This window comes from Triticum dicoccoides, chromosome 6A, assembly GCF_002162155.2.
Source record: "Triticum dicoccoides isolate Atlit2015 ecotype Zavitan chromosome 6A, WEW_v2.0, whole genome shotgun sequence".
In the NCBI taxonomy this organism is placed as follows: domain Eukaryota; kingdom Viridiplantae; phylum Streptophyta; class Magnoliopsida; order Poales; family Poaceae; genus Triticum; species Triticum dicoccoides.
The window spans coordinates 265,085,189-265,102,179 of NC_041390.1; the positions used below are offsets into that span (position 1 = coordinate 265,085,189).

Genomic DNA, 16,991 nt, shown 5'->3' on the forward strand with positions numbered 1-16,991 from the left:
TAGGGAAGGCATAGTTTCAACCCACAGTGGCATCTTAGGAATATATACCATAGGCTTGAATAGTAATATATACCAGCTCGAAAGCAGAGCATGGTTGACAAAAGCAGATGATAGAATTTACCAAAGGCATTATGTGTCAGGGAAGAACTCACACGGTTAATGAATATGAAGGACATTATCGGATAATAATCCAACCAAGGATATGGCGGTCCATAAAGGATCTGATGTGACTATCGATACTCAACCAGAAGAAGAAAGAATGCAAAGGCATCGGAATATAGATATAACTGGATAACTGCAAAGCTTGAATACAAAGGAATTACATTTTCAAATTAGAAGATCTGAAGCAGAGGCTTTGATCAAAAGATAATTGAGTTGGATCGATACAGATCGACAATCAATCAAGGTTTGATTTGCCAACAACAAGCTCATGTTTGGAGTGACGTCTGAGTCGGAAGGATGAATACTATGATCTAATTGAGGATTGCGAGCATTCGCAACATATTGGATCAAGGGACTCGAAACGATAGTGACAGAGGATGTCAACAAAGATTACTAGAAATATGGAATCAACCATAATGCAGGCACACAAGACTTTCCAAAGCAATAGGTTGCAAAGGATTCTCGGAAGGTCGAATAGCATTTCGGGGTACTTTGTGAAACACATGAATAACTAGGAATGAACAAATCCTCGATAAGTGTGAGGAATTATTCGAACATGTATTCATGTAGAAAAGGAGCTGCAAGGCAGCAGGCACAACGATTCTCGGAATATCGAAAAGTATTTCAGGGTATCTTGTAATAAAAATAGCGATTGGAAAAGAAGGATTGGACGACAAGTGTATGTAGCTATCCATAGGGATTCATCGGTGGTAGGGAATTGCAAGGGTGAAGGGCACAAGGGTCTCGGAAAAACATCGAAGAGTATCTTCGGAATCTTCTGGTGCACCAAGTGACCATCTGGAATGAGGGGCTCTCTGGGAGTAAGTAGTTACGAGAACCTAAGGTTAGAGTTAGTAAAATCTTTAACCCGGACAGAAGAGAGGTCAGAGTCCTAGAGTAAAGACGAGGAATAAAAGGTCCTAATACATGACTAGACTCAACTTCGGCCAAGGAGTTGGAAAGGAGGCTACCTACAGGCAGTCGGCTCTGATACCAACATGTGACGCCCCTGATTCAATCGTACACTAATCATACACACAAACGTGTACGATCAAGATCAGGGACTCACGGAAAGATATCACAACACAACTCTACTAATAAAATAAGTCATACAAGCATCATATTACAAGCCAGGGGCCTCGACGGCTCGAATATAAGAGCTCGATCATAGACGAGTCAGCGGAAGCAACAATATCTGAGTACAGACATAAGTTAAACAAGTTGCCAAAAGATGGTTAGCACAAACTGGGATACATATCGAAAGAGGCGCAGGCCTCCTGCCTGGGATCCTACTAACCTACTCCTGGTCGTCGTCAGCGGCCTGCACGTAGTAGTAGGCACCTCCAGAGTAGTAGGAGTCATCGTCGACGGTGGCGTCTGGCTCCTGGACTCCAACGTCTGGTCGCAACAACCGGATATAGAAAGGGGAAAAGGAGGAGCAAAGCAACCGTGAGTACTCATCCAAAGTACTCGCAAGCAAGGAACTACACTACATATGTATGCACTGGTATCAAATGGAAAAGGGTAGCATATGTGGACTGAACTGTAGAATGCCGGAATAAGAGGGGGATAGCTAGTCCTATCGAAGACTACGCTTCTGGCAACCTCCATCTTGCAGCAGAAGAAGAGAGTAGATGGTAAATTAACCAATTATCATCGCATAGCATAATCCTACCCGGTGATCCTCCCCTCGTCGCCCTGTGAGAGAGCGATCACCGGGTTGTATCTGGCACTTAGAAGGGTGTATTTTAATAAGTATCCGGTTCTAGTTGTCATAAGGTCAAGGTACAACTCCGGGTCGTCCTTTTACCGAGGGACACGGCTATTCGAATAGATAAACTTCCCTTCAGGGGTGCACCACATTTCCCAACACGCTCGATCACCTTTGGCCGGACACACTTTTCTAGGTCATGTCCGGCCTCGGAAGATCAACACGTCGCAGCCCTACCTAGGCACAACAGAGAGGTCAGCACGTCGGTCTAACTCCTATGCACACAGGGGTCTGGGCCCATCGCCCATTGCACACTTGCACGTTGCGTACGCGGCTGGTGAGCAGACCTAGCAATCTCCATTACAAAGGAAGTTGCGTTACGTGGTCCAACCCGGCGCGCGCCGCTCAGTCGCTGACGTCACAAAGGCTTCGGCTGATACCACGACGTCGAGTGCCCATAATTGTTCCCGCGTAGTTGGTTAGTGCGTATAGGCCAGTGGCCAGACTCGGATCAAATACCAAGATCTCGTTAAGCGTGTTATCTTGAAGTAACCGCGAACGCCGACCAAGGCCAGGCCCACCTCTCTCCTGGGTGGTCTCAACCTGCCATGTCGCTCCGCCACAAAGATCCACCCAGAGAGCCGTCGGGACAAAGGTCCTTTCAGCCCCCAATTTGTGAATCACTCGCGGGTACTCTTCGAGCCGACCCGTCTTTAGTCATCACATGTATCATGTATATGTATATGAGTATATACCCGTGATCACCACCCTATTGATCACGGCCCAATAGTATAGCACGGCAGACGAACAAGAATGTAGGGCCACTGATGATAAACTAGCATCCTATACTAAGCATTTTGGAATGCATGTAAGGTATCAACATCTGTAGCAACAATGATAGGCTATGCAACAGAATAGGATTAACGGAAAGCAGTAACATGCTACACTACTCTAATGCAAGCAGTAGAGAGAAGAATAGGCGATATCTGGTGATCAAGGGGGGGAGGGGCTTGCCCGGAAGCTCTATCAAGGAGGGGTCATCGCCGGTGTAGTCGATCACAGGGGTATCAGCAGCGGTCTCGTGGTCTACGGGAAAGAAATAATAGAGGGGGAACATAATAAATAACAGAGCAATCAAAATATCATAAAGCATAACAAGGCAATACGCGGTGCTAGGGTGACCTGACGCAGTGCTAGACGTTGCAGACGGAGAGGGAAAACATTCGGAGGTTTTTTTCGATGTCTGGCGTTTTCTAGACAGATGAAAAGAGGGAGACGATTCCATGTTCAACATACTAGGGGCATGTGACAGATGAATGGACCGCGTATTCGGATTCGTTGGATTTTTTTAGCAACTTTCATATATAAAACTTTTTCATCCGAGTTATAGATTAATTTATATGAATTTCCAAAGTTTAAACAATTTTTTGGATTTAATATTAATTCGATAATAAACTGCAATTTGCCATGGGTACACGGAGTGTACCCAGACAGGGGGTATGACAAGTGGGGCCGGTCAAAGTCAACAAGTCATAGTTGAATGGGTCAAATAGTGAACAGTGCTTGAGGGTCCACATGTCATATGCTATACCTATAAATAAATAAATAAATAAAACCTAATTAATGGAGGACCAAACGTCATATGTTATTAGACTAATTTAGCACTAACTACACTAGCTCTAATAAACAAGGGCCGGCCTGGTTGCACGGCCAGCCTCACGGGTGTGCACACAAACGCACACATATCACATGACCAAGCTTGGACGGGGCAAGCTCTCTGGTAGTCTCATGGGTTTCTTTACAGTTCAGTCTCGTCAGTTGTTTCTTCATCCAACAACTTTGCAGCTACGAGCCAGAGCGACCAGCAAACAGCAGCGGCAGCAGCTAAGGAAACAGCAGCAGCGGCGGTAGCTATGCAGCGGCAGCAGTAGCAAGAAGGCAACAGCATGGCTCTGCAGCAGCAGTAGCAGTTAGTAGCGGAGCAGCAGCTAAGCAGCAAGCAACACAACAGCAGGACGAGCAGCCGCAGCGGCGCGGCGCGGTTGGAGCACGGCGGGACGCATGCACGGACGGGCGCCAGGCGCGGCGGAGCGCGCGCGGACAGGGCTGGCTCCGGCCAGGGCGGCCAGGGGATGAGAGCGATGCGGGGCACGAGGACGAGGCCGTGCGGGGAGCAGTGTGCGACGGCAACGGTTGGAAACGCCACTCCGGCAAACAAAAGAAGCGTGGGAGGGCTCGTTCGAGTGCTGGTGCCCGCACTCATCCACCGGTGCATCAAGCACGAGCTGGGGAGGCCTCAGGCGACGACGGCGAGCTCGGCAGCAGAGATAAGCTCTGGCAATGGCGACGGCGACGTTAACAGCTAGCTACGGCACGGAACCGAAGCACGAACGGAAGGGAAACGGGCGGATGCTCACCGTGGAGGCACACGAGGGCCCGGCGATAGGTCAGGAGCAGCAGGGCGGTGTGGATTTGGCGACAAACGCCGGTGACACCAGACGAAGAAGATGGTCGATCATCTCGTGTTGGTGCGGCTCCGGTCGATCTGCTCCTCGTAAGCGAAGTAGGCGACGTAGACGAAGCTACAGGTCAAGCTCCTAGGCGCCGGGGAGCTCAGTGGCCCCGGGATCGACGGTGGCCATGGCAACGATGGTACGTCCGAGCGTGGGGAAGACGATGGCGGCGCGAGGAAAGGAAGGAAGTCGATCTAGGGTTCCGAAAGGGGGCCGCGGGCGTCGTTTTAACCAGCAGGGGAGGCCCGAGGATGATCGGCACGTGCCCAGGACGCCATGGATGGCCTCCACGAAGATAGACGAGATGGTTCTCACTGTGCTGTTGTATTCAGTGAATATGGAGCAGGTTACAGGTTACATATATATCAGAGAACCCAAGTCTCCCGTTATGCAAGGCACGCAGGCCATGACGGGAGAGTGATTAGCGATCCTAGAAAGTAGGAGAGGATACAACAGCTATTACAACAGCTAGTCAAAGTATAACAGAATACAGTACAAATACAAGTATGTTAACACCCCCCTGCAGTCGGAACACCGCCGGGGTGGATGTTCAGACTGGCTCGAAAATCAGTGAAGACCGCCGACGGGAGGCCCTTGGTGAAGATATCTGCATATTGGGAACCGGAGGGAACGTGAAGAACTCTGGCCTCGTCCAAGGCAACACGGTCCCGCACGAAATGCAGGTCAATCTCCACATGCTTGGTCCGCTGATGCTGAACAGGGTTGGAGAAGAGATACATCGCACTGATGTTGTCGCAGTACACCATGGTGGCGCGAGATGGAGGGCGACGGAGCTCGTGAAGTAGTTGGCGCAGCCATGTAGTTTCCGCAACACAGTTCGCCACCGCACGGTATTCGGCCTCCGCACTAGAGCGGGAAACCGTAGGTTGCCGCTTAGAAGACCAGGAGACCAAATTAGAGCCAAGGAAAACACAAAAGCCGGAGGTTGATTTCCGGGTGTCGGGGCAGCCGGCCCAATCAGCATCGGAATAGGCAATAAGCTCATGAGATGGTGATTTGTAGAGCTGGAGACCGAAGTGAGAAGTGCCCTGTAGATAGCGTAGGATGCGTTTGAGGAGCTGAAAGTGGGTGGTGCGAGGGGCATGCATGAAGAGACACGCATGTTGCACGGCATATGAGATATCAGGCCGTGTTAATGTAAGATATTGGAGGGCACCAGCTAGGCTGCGGTAGAGGGTTGGGTTAGGCAGGGAATCACCATCATGGATAGAGAGTTTGGCCTTTGTGTCTATGGGAGTGGAGATGGGTTTACAATTGAGCATGTGGGCGCGGTCCAAGATTTCAAGGACGTATTGCTGTTGAGAGAGGAACAGACCAGATGTGTTGCGGGTTACATTGACACCAAGAAAGTGGTGTGTGTCACCGAGGTCGGACATGGCAAACTCTGTCTTGAGGGACGCGATGACAGAGTTGAGGGTGGTGACGGAGTTGGCGGTGAGGATTATGTCATCTACATAAAGAAGTAGATATGCAACCGAAGAGCCATGGTGAAGGATGAATAAAGAGGGGTCGCACTTGGAGGAAGTAAACCCCAATGAGAGAAGATAGGAGCGGAAACGCAGAAACCAAGTGCGTGGAGCCTGTTTCAAGCCATATAAAGACTTCTTAAGAAGACAGACATGATTAGGCCGAGAGGAGTCAAGGAACCCCGCCGGTTGGTGGCAATAGACAGTCTCGCCAAGATCACCATGAAGAAAGGCGTTTTTGACATCGAGTTGGTGGATCGGCCAAGAGGAGGCGGTGGCAATGCTGAGGATGACCCGCACCGTGGCCGGTTTGACAACCGGGCTAAAAGTCTCCGTGTAGTCAACGCCCTCCTGCTGCGTGAACCCACGAAGAACCCAACGCGCCTTGTACCGGGAGAGGGAGCCATCCGGATTGAATTTGTGGCGGAAGATCCATTTCCCGGTAACCACATTGACACCTGCAGGACGAGGAACCAAACTCCATGTATCGTTCTTTAGCAAAGCAGTATATTCAGCAAGCATAGCATCGTACCAATGGTGATCCTTTAAGGCTGCTTTATAGGAAGAAGGAAGGGGTGAGATAGTTTGGGAGGCGGTGAGGGAGAATAGGCGGCGTGGTTGAGTGAAACCACGTTTGGCCCGGGTCATCATTTTATGTGAATTAACAGGAGGTGGGACGGGGACTACAGGACGACGTGGCGGACTGGGGGTGGACGGCTCAGAAGGCGATGTTGATATGGTGGGGTCCAGAGCAGAGGTGGAGGCAGAATCAGCGGCAGATCCGGGGGAGATATCGGGGGGCGATCCGAGGGAATTGGGCGCAGGCGGTGCATGAGAATGCGCATGGGGCGAATGGGAAGGCGCCGCGGGACGCGGGCTGGGCGGGTGGTCAGATGCGGTCGGCTCGGTGGGGGAGCCGCAGGGCGCGGGAGAAGCGAGATTGGGTGTAGCGGTGGGTGGGGTGGGTTGCGTGGGACCGCTGGCAACGGAAGGAAGTGGGGAGAGGATCCCGGGGCGGGTACGTTGCATGGCCAGGGGAGCACGGACGGGATTATCTGCGGCGGGTGTGGGTGTGGCAGTCAGGGAGGGAGGCGTGTATGGAAAGGTTCCTTCATCAAAGATAACATGCCGAGAAATAATAACGCGATGGGAAGTGAGATCGAAGCAGCGATAGCCTTTGTGCTCCAAGGGGTAGCCTAGGAAGACGCAACGGATGGAACGAGGGGCTAATTTGTGAGGGCTGGTGCCGTATAGGTTGGGAAAACAGAGGCACCCAAAAACGCATAGATGATCGTAGCATGGTTGAACACCGGTAAGAAGAAAATAGGGGGTGTGGGGTGTGGTGCGGATGGACGGATGACGATTAAGGAGATGTGTAGCGGTGTGTAAAGCCTCAACCCAAAAGGGTGGTGGGAGGGAAGCGTGGAGGAGTGTACGAAGGACGTCGTTGGTAGTTCGAATCATGCGTTCGGCCTTTTCATTTTGTGGAGAGGTATGGGGGCAGGAGAGACGGTAGATGATACCGTGGTTAGAGAAAAAAGTGCGAAGAGAAGTGTTAATGAATTCTCCGCCGTTATCACATTGCATGCACTTAATGAGAGTATGAAATTGGGTGAGGATGTAGGTAAAGAAACGTTGGAGAGTAGGGGAAGTCTCGGATTTATGCCGTAAGGGAAATGTCCACGAGTAGTGGGAAAAGTCGTCAAGAATGAGAAGATAATATTGATAGCCCGAAAAACTTGTAACCGGAGCAGTCCAGAGATCACAGTGAATAAGTTGAAATGGAGCACTAGTACAATTATTGGAAGAAGTAAAAGATAAACGAGGCTGCCGTCCGAGTTGACAAGCCGTCCAAGGGGATCGTGCAGCATTATTACAATCGGGAAGAAAATCTTTAGAAATAGATGCTAAGGACGCCTTGCCAGGATGTCCAAGACGTTGGTGCCACAGATCGCCGGAAGTGATGAAGAACACGGTGCCGCCCGGAGTGTGGTTGCCATAGAATGGGTAGAGAGGGCCTGGGCTACTGGACGTCATGATGGGCGTCCTGGTTGGAAGAGCCTTCATGGAGAAACCAGATGGGTTAAACTCAACAGAAACATTATTATCGCAAGACAATTTACGAACAGATATGAGATCTTTAACGATGGAAGGGCAAACGACAACATCGTGGAGAGAGAGATTAGTGGGAGGGAGAGTAGTGGAACCAACGCCAGAAACAGGCAAGCGAGCACCATTGCCGACGATGATGCTAGCAGAATTGTGCTTTGGAAAAGAATGAAACGAGGAGAGGTTACCTGTGTTACCCGTGACGTGTGTGGCGGCGCCGGAGTCGAGGATCCAGTCCGCACCGTGTTGGGGCAGACCCTGTTGGCTGTAGGCTTGATGAAGAAGGGCGGCATGATCCCAGCCAGGAGCGCCCAGAGGGAAGGTGGAAGGGCCCGGCTGCTGAGGGGGTGCGCCAGAGTACATCAGCGGGTAGGCCTGGGAATGAACCCCCGGGCGCGGGCCGAGGACACCAGCAGCGTTGGGAGGGACCCAGCCGGGGCGGGGAGCCGGCAACGCCATGCCGAACGGAGCAAAATAGCCGGTCCACGGCGACGGTGGGTAAGACGAGGACTCACGGCCGCCAGAGTCCGACCGGCCACGACCGTGACCGCCGTTGCGACCACGGCCACGGCCACGATCGCCACCACCGTTGCCACGGGCGCCACCAGTGCCGCGGCCAGGAGGAGGAGCGCGGTCGCCGCGATCAGCGCGGTCGCCACGGTCACCGCGATCACCGCGGTCAGGGTTGGTGCTGGGACCGCCGGTGACGGTGAGGGCTGCGGACCCCGCCTCAGCCGCACGGAGATTGAGGTTGTACTCCGCGAGGTCGAGCCGGGAACGCGTGACGGCGAAGGGAGGCAGTGGAACGGTGTCGCCGAGGATGGTGCGGATGGTGTCGAAGCGGGCGTCGAGGCCGTGCAGGAGCTGCATCGTCAGGTCGTGGTCCTTGACGGGGTTGTCTGTGTCCGCGAGGGCGTCGGCGAGCGCCTTCAGGCGCCGGGCGTAGTCCGAGACCGTGAGGTCACCCTGCTTGAGGTTACGGAACTGACGAGTGAGATGGAGGTATTGGGCACCTTGGTTGGCTTGGAAGTAGTCCCGGATACAGGTCCAGGCGGTGTAGGCGTCGATGGCGCCCCCCATGATGAGCTCAAGAAGGGAGTCGGCCAGGGTGAAAAGGATCCAGAGGATCAGCCGTTGATCGACGGCAAGCCAGGTGGGATCGGGCTGGGCGGGAGGCGACTGGAGAACGTGATCTTGGACACGGTGTTGCTGGAGAACGCAGTTGAAGAAAGTCCTCCACTTGATGTAGTTGTTGGCAGAGGGATCAAGTTTGAAGGTGATGTGGTTGGAGATGTGATCTTGATGGAAGTTGAGTAGGTAGGGATCGGCAAGAGGAACGACCATGGTGGAAAGGGCAGAGGTGGCGGCGGGAAGAGTGGGGGCGGAAGGCGCAGAGGAACCAGGAGGAGAGGAGGGAGAGTCGGCGGCGGCGGCGGAGGCAGCCGGAGAGGGAAGGTCGCCGAAGATGTCCTCGAAAGCCATGGAAGCTGATACCAAGATAGACGAGATGATTCTCACTGTGCTGTTGTATTCACTGAATATGGAGCAGGTTACAGGTTACATATATATCGGAGAACCCAAGTCTCCCGTTATGCAAGGCACGCAGGCCATGACGGGAGAGTGGTTAGCGATCCTAGAAAGTAGGAGAGGATACAACAGCTATTACAACAGCTAGTCAAAGTATAACAGAATACAGTACAAATACAAGTATGTTAACACACGATCCCCTCTCTGCTTCCTGTAGCAGGAGGAAGGGGAAAAGGGGTTGTTGGGCTGGGCTGTGCACTATAGCAATGGGCTACAAATGCACAGTGGTAGTTAGGCTTTTTCTTTTTGCTAATTTATTTTCTGTTTTTCTTTTACATAATCTATTTGCAATACTTTGAGTTGCCAATTTGTCTTTGTAAAATGTGGAACTTGGCCACATAAATACATTACGATATTTGGCACTGCCACAAAAAATTTGGAAGGAGTTTGAATTGATTTGGATTTTTTCAAAAATAGGAAAGCATTTAAAATGCTGATTTGAAACTGTTTTAATTTCCTGGGGATAATAAATATCTAGGATGATGTTTAATCATTCATGACAATTAGTTAATGAATATTTTAACCCAGTGAACATTTTTGTTTTACTGTTTAGAGAAATAATTTATTTGACTTGCATTTTAAAATTTGAATTTGAGTTTGGTCTGAAACAAAGTGAGGATTAGCAACTTCATTATGATGACATGGCATCATCAGGCATGCGATTACTGTAGCAGGATACCGGGGGTGTTACATTCCATGTCCCCTTGAATGTTTTGAATTATGTATCTTGATAACAGCAACAAAATGCGACTTCCACAAAAACAATCAGATGGTTTTTCAAGCTACATGTGCTGGATGCATTACAAAGTTACCACAAATACCATCAAAACATAGGGAAGGAAGCAAGAAAGCAGAAAGGATCAAGGATTCACGACTCAAGTGAAATTGACTGCATTCTGTAGCACTGCAGGATGCCAATAACAATGACGATTAATATTATAAAATAGTTATCAGGTAAGACCGTGACTACAAATATGACCTCTGAGATTTATAAGATATCTTCTTCACATCTTAAAGGTAGTTAACATGGCACAGTACAACTCTTACCTGTTTTGGAGTGTATCATCAATGTCAACCAGAACTTTGCCATGACAAGCATCCTTTAATCCAACAACCTCAAAAATCACCAAGTTCTCTCTTTTTGATGTCATGACTCTTCTAATCTGTCTCAGTTGCATAACATAGGATAACCAAATTACAGACTTGCAATCATCGTGTTGGATACCCTGTAAGTATTAATTGCAAGAACCCACATATCTGCAGGAACTTGGAATAGGGATACTTGCTTCTTGAACTGTTGATTTTGAATTTTACACAATAGCTTATCCAGTATATGGTTCATGATTTGTTCAGGATTGCAACCCAAGTAACCATGTATTATGCCTGACCAAGTGATCCCTAACTTGTCATTCAAAAGAAGAAAGCCAGAAATTTTCAATGGTGACTGAACACATAGTTTGATATCATTGGAGCATTGAAATACAATTCAACATTGTAGGCAGACTCCAGTACACAAGCTGAAGAACCAGGGCAGATCCCTGCCACCATCATCTTAGAGGACTGACAACCCAACTTGTAGCCCGAGCTGACTTTCGTATTCGTACTGTTCGCTGAGATCTACTTTCCAACCGCTCAAGTATTGAGTAAGTTATCGAGTCAGGAGTTAACCCTTGCTGCTTCATAGTCTCATAATGTTTATGAGCTTCTGCTGTCTTCCCATGCCTCTCCAAACAATCAAGTAAGATGTTATAAGTTACAACATTAGGGATGCATCCCTCTGCAATCATGTCAGCAAATAAGCTGCATGCCATATCAACCTTATTAGATTTCCCAAAGCATTCAATCAGTATGCTGTAAGTGAAGACATCAGGATCATATCCCTTCTCCTGCATCTCTTTGAAAAGCATGTGAGCTTCATCAAGATCTCCGTTTTTCCCAAGACAGTTTATCAAAGAATTGTAAGTGATGACATCAGGTTTACAACTGCTAGCGTTCATTTCTTCAAACAATCCAGATGCTTTACCAACTAAGCCAACTCTACCATAGCTTGATATCACAATGTTGTAGGTAAAAAGATCCGGAGCAATCCCGTTAGCTTTCATCTTGTCAAAGAGACTGGTTATGAAAGAGACCTGTTTGAGCTTTCCTAGGGCTGAAAAGACCATATTGTACATGCTAACATCAGTAGCAACCCCTTTTGCAGGCATCATATGTAGGAGATCAATAGCCTCTAATGTTTTTCCTGAATTGCATAACACCTCAAGCATTGATACGAAAGCATCCATGTCTCCGGTTTCATAGGAGTTCCACATCTGACAGAATACATTATGTGCCTCACTTACATGCCCAGATTTGCTAAGTGACTTGACCAAATAAGAATAAATTGATTTGTTCATATATCTATCACAGATATCCAGAACCTCATTTAGTCTGCGCAGTTGTCCTTCTGTTGCCAAAATATCCAATGTAATGCTATACGTGAATTGATTGGGCTGGCAGTCGCCCTCGATCATTTTGGAAAGTACAAAGATTACCTTGTCCACCATCTTGTTCTTACCAAGAGCCTCAATAAGAGTATTATAAGCAATAAGGTTAAGAGCACATCCTTTTGATACCATTTCATCAAAAAATGAGAGAAATTTAGAAGTCTTCCCAGCCCTCCCAGACATTCTAATTAGTATAGTATATGTGTACGCATCCGGCTCACAGTACTTTTGTTTCATATCTTCAAAGACTTGGTAAGCTTGGTCAACCTGCTTAAATAACAAATATCAGCTGCGAAAATTCAGAAATGGCAATCCTAATAAGATGTGCATATCAAGATGTGTTATATGTCAAATATTACAATCTACGGACGATGGGATGCCCTAGGCTAGTTTTTATGACATGGTGAGCATTAAACACCGAGAAAAACAACACAACTTCATGTTTACATTCACTAACAAAAAAGTTAACATTTCACAGATATGCAAGCTTCTTGAAATTGATCCTGGCACCTGATCGATAGAGATAGATCATAGGAAAGCTGAAATACCAGTGCTACATGAGGTGATATTATTGTATCCAACTCAGGGTGTTCATAGTGTAACCATTATGCATTATTGTTCAACAATGGAAGCCATTCTCAACAGCATATTAAACGAGGCCAAAGATTTATCGCATCTGGCAATCTCAGACTCTCAACTGAGTCAGGCTACAACAATATCAGGCACGTAGCCATGCTCCTAGAACCCCCATACTAAATGCTTTGAGGCTTAGCATTATGGTAGATCACGGTGATCCTGTTTGTCCCAACAGCTTTTGCCTATTTTAGTGTTAGTTTGATGTGCTTTTGCCTACTTCTGTAGCTAATTTACTACAGCAGCAATAAAATAACCACATCACAGTTCAAAAACTGAGATCCAGGTGAGTTAGTGAATTGAAAAAAATAAAGGAAGCTACTGCAAAAGGTTTGGACGGCATACCACAGACATAGTTCAGTATACCAAGTTTTTTTTATTTGTATAATCAGGGACATGACATCATTGCGACGACACACTGTTCTAGTATTGATGACAGCTTTGCTTGTGTATGTACACATCATATATTAGTTACATGACCATCAAGGTGAAAAAGCTTCAGTGGTTGCAATGAGAACTACAGGCTCTCCAAAAGAGGCCCCAATTATTCCAGCGAGGTATGCAGGCTCCGGAAGTCCAACATTAACTAGTACTCCCTCTGGCCCGAATTACTTGTCGCAGAAATGGATGTATCTCGGGGCAGAGGGAGTACCATCTACCTCCAGAATGGCTAGTATCAATGCTTACTTAATAAGCTTTTGCGGTTATCACAATCTAATAAGAATGCTCAGCTGACGTCTTGATCAAATAGCATCAATTGCTGCACTAACAAAATCCCTCTGGTGTTGCAAAATCATCTTTACTAACCGCTCACAGTCTAGTTAATAGGTATTACCAATTTCATCCCATAAAAGCACTTTGTCAAATGAAAACTCCACTCAAGCCTTCTCATTCTTAAATCCAAGGGCCTCATAACAATTGTAGGTCAAACAATCACAGCAAAACATGCGAAGACCATGAAAAAAATACAAACTCCTAACTGCAAATAGAAGTACCATCTAAAAATATGTCAAGTGTGCCCATTGTCATACCATTCCAGACTTGGCAAGGGCATCAAGCAGCATGTTATACGCAAATATATCCAGCCTGTACCCCTTTCTGCGCATTTCCTCATAGACTTCGAACCCCTTGGACACCCCCCTGCTCCTCAAATGAGCCTGCAGAATGCACTTGTAGGTGTAGCCATTAAGCCTCAACCCCCACTTCATGGCCAGCTCCAGGCACTTGGTCACCTCCACGCCTCCTCCGCCCATTCCAACCAGCAAATTCACGGTGGAGATGTTTCCGGCCACGCCGTCCCGCTCCATCTCCGAGACGATACGCAGAGCCTCGCTTGGGTCCGCCCTGGTGCGGAAGAGGAGCGCCAGGATGCGGTTGTATGAGAAGGCGTCGTGACGGAAGCCCGGAAGGGAAGCGGGGGCGAAGCGGAAAAACGCGAGAGCAAGAGCGGGGTCGGGGGAGAGGGCCTTGACTATCTCAGAGGCCTCGGAGGCGGTGAGCGTGAGGCGGCGGTCGCGGAGGTAGTCTGCGAGGTCGACCAGCGGGGTGGGAGAGGCGGGAAAACGGAGGATGCCGGCGGCGGCGCAGATGAGGTGGCGGCGGGGGAGCGGGTAACCGCGGGGGTCGAGCGGCGTCGGGGCAGGGGTCGGGGATACGGTGACGGTGATGGAGGGGGCGGAGGGGGACGGCGTCGCGGCTGCGATCCGGCCGGTGTAGGTCGTCCCGAGGCGGCGGGGCATTTGAGCGTCTGGTGGGGCTTCCGGCCTTCCGGTTCCGAGTGTGCGCGTTGGGGTCTAAGAGCATCTCCACCCGCGTCACCAACAGGCCTACCCAGACCATTTTTTCAGCGCCGGCGTGAAAAAAACGGTCCAGTCACGCTCTCAGGACACCAAAAATTGCCGGCTCGGCCCTTTTTTCCGTCCGGCGGTCACAGACCGAATCCGGCGCACTGGAAAGCAGTTGGGGGCTCCGGCGCAAGAGAAAAGCACGGCTGGCCCACGCCGTTAGGAGAAAAGTCAAAGTTTTCTTCCCCGACTCGCCTCCCACCCTCCGCGCCCTCGGCCACCACTAGCTATATCCCGGCACCGCCCGCCGCCCTTCACCGCTAAATAGCCATTGCCCGCCGGAAAAGTAGCAGCGCTTCGCCACGGCAGCCCCTCCAACAGCAGCTTGGCGTTTCCGGCCGCCGTTCCCGACCGCGGAAGAGCAGTTTAACGGCGGATACACGCCTACCGGCGCAAGGTGTTCGGCGATTTGCCTGCCTCGGCGATGGACTCGAATGACGAGGAAGAGCTCGCCGCGCTGCTGGAGGAGGAAGCCGAGGCCGACGTCCAGGAAGAAGAGCATCTCATGGTGCTCGCCGCCCCTCGCCCAGCTGCTGGCGAGCAATGAAAAGCCGCGGCGAGGCGGCTCGGCGCCTGGGCGGGTGAAAGCAAAGAACCGGCATCGTCTCGAAGGCTACTACATGCTCTACTCCGACTACTTCGCCGATGCTCCACTTCACGGCGAGAAAACATTTCGGCGCCGTTATCGGATGAGCCGAAAGTTCTTCCTCAGGATTGTGAATTCCATCCAGGAGTTCGACAACTACTTCAAGTGCAAGATGGATTGCACCGGTGCTCTTGGGTTCACCTCCATCCAGAAGTGCACGACAGCGATGAGGATGCTTGCATACGGAGCTCCCGGTGATTCACTCGACGACTATGGGCGCATGGCCGAGTCCACCAGCATAGAGTGTTTCTACAAGTTCTGTCGGGCAGAGGTGGCAGTGTTTGGACCACAATACTTGAGAACACCCAATGCGGAAGACACTGCTTGAATCCTAGCACAAAATGCAGCAAGAGGATTCCCTGGGATGCTTGGAAGCATCGACTGCATGCATTGGATAGGAAGAATTGCCCATTTGCTTGGCAGGGGATGTACAAATGCGCCAAAGGCGGTTGTAGTGTGGTGTTTGAGGCGGTGGCCACACAGGACATCTGGATTTGGCACTCCTTCTTTGGTATGCCAGGAACTCACAATGACATCAACGTGCTCAAGTGCTCTCCTGTCTTTGCCAAGCTTGTTGAAGGTCATTCTCCTCCGGTGAACTTCGAGATCAATGGGCGGCACTACAACAAGGGGTACTATCTAGCTGATGGCATTTATCCGAGATATTCGACATTTGTGAAGACCATCTCAAACCCTGTGCCAGGAGGCAAGAACGCCTGGTTTGCGAAGATTCAGGAGGCGTGCAGGAAGGATGTCGAGCGAGCATTTGGTGTGCTCCAATCTCGATTTGCTATTGTCCGGTAACCCGCTCAGACGTGGTCCAAAGATCAAATGTGGGAGATTATGACTTGCTGTGTCATCTTGCACAACATGATTATCGAGAGCGAGTAAGAAGACCCAGTGTTTGACACTGAACCATACTACATGTAGGGTCCTCTAGCCGAAGTTGATCACCAGCTACCGACAAACTTGAACTGCATATCTCAGTATGCGTCAGGAGATCCGAGACCCACAGGTGCATCATCAACTGCAGAATGATCTGATTGAGCACCTATGGAGGCTCAAGGGGGACGCCGTGTGATGAAATACGAGTTTTTATTTGTTGAACTATATAATTTGTATTGAACTATTTGTTGTTGTATTATTTTGTTGAAGTATTTTAATTTTTCTGTGATGAAATATGTGGTAAGAAAAAATTGTGTTGATAATTGAACGCTGAGACACGGCGAACCACGCCGAATATGGGCCTATTATCGCCCATATGGGCCCTTTATTCGCCGAAATGGGGCTGTAAAGTGGGCCAATTTCGGCGCCTGGGGGCGAGCTGGGGGCAACGACTGGGCGCAAAACCGCCCCCAGCGCCGATTGTATCACCGGCTCGCCCCCAGGGGCGATTTTTATGCATCCTGGGGGCTAACGGCTGGAGATGCTCTAGTCGCGCCCCCAACAGGCCCCCAAGGCCGTTTTTTAGCGCCGACGTCGAAAAATCGGCCCAGTCGCGCCCCCACGAGTCTGTTTTTCGCCGGATTGGGCCGAAATTGGCGTCGGCGCACCCAACCCGAACCCGGCGCGCTGGGGGGCGTCCGAGGGCGCCGGCGCGAACGTTTTGGCGCGAAAGAGTGGCGGGACCGGCGCGTTAGCGAAACGAAGGCTGGTCGTCCTCATCGTCTCGGTTTTCCCGTGGGGAATCAATGTCAAGGTTGCCGTCGTTCAGCCTGCCATTGATTCACGGGCGGCGAAGTGCGGCGATGCCGCCCCGCCTTCTGCCACGCGTTCGCATGCGGCCGCCCCCGAGCCACTATAAAAGGCGAAT

At 50.1% G+C, this 16,991-nt stretch overlaps 2 protein-coding genes across 2 annotated transcripts; both read right to left on the reverse strand.

Moving 5' to 3' along the window:
* Positions 1-7,611: 7,611 nt before the first annotated feature.
* LOC119319283 (5'-3' exoribonuclease 2-like) lies at positions 7,612-9,448 on the reverse strand. The gene is made up of 2 exons (XM_037593771.1): positions 8,171-9,448; positions 7,612-7,934 (listed from the first exon to the last, which is right to left on the reverse strand). The coding sequence occupies exons 1-2, from the start codon at positions 9,324-9,326 to the stop codon at positions 7,897-7,899; spliced, it is 1,194 nt and encodes a 397-aa protein (XP_037449668.1). The 5' UTR covers positions 9,327-9,448; the 3' UTR covers positions 7,612-7,896.
* A 978-nt stretch (positions 9,449-10,426) lies between these two features.
* On the reverse strand, positions 10,427-14,448 carry LOC119316756 (pentatricopeptide repeat-containing protein At1g51965, mitochondrial-like). Its single transcript, XM_037591136.1, has 2 exons — positions 13,720-14,448; positions 10,427-12,322 (listed from the first exon to the last, which is right to left on the reverse strand). Exons 1-2 carry the CDS (start codon positions 14,425-14,427, stop codon positions 11,117-11,119), a joined length of 1,914 nt encoding a protein of 637 aa, XP_037447033.1. The 5' UTR covers positions 14,428-14,448; the 3' UTR covers positions 10,427-11,116.
* Between the last annotated feature and the right edge of the window lie 2,543 nt (positions 14,449-16,991).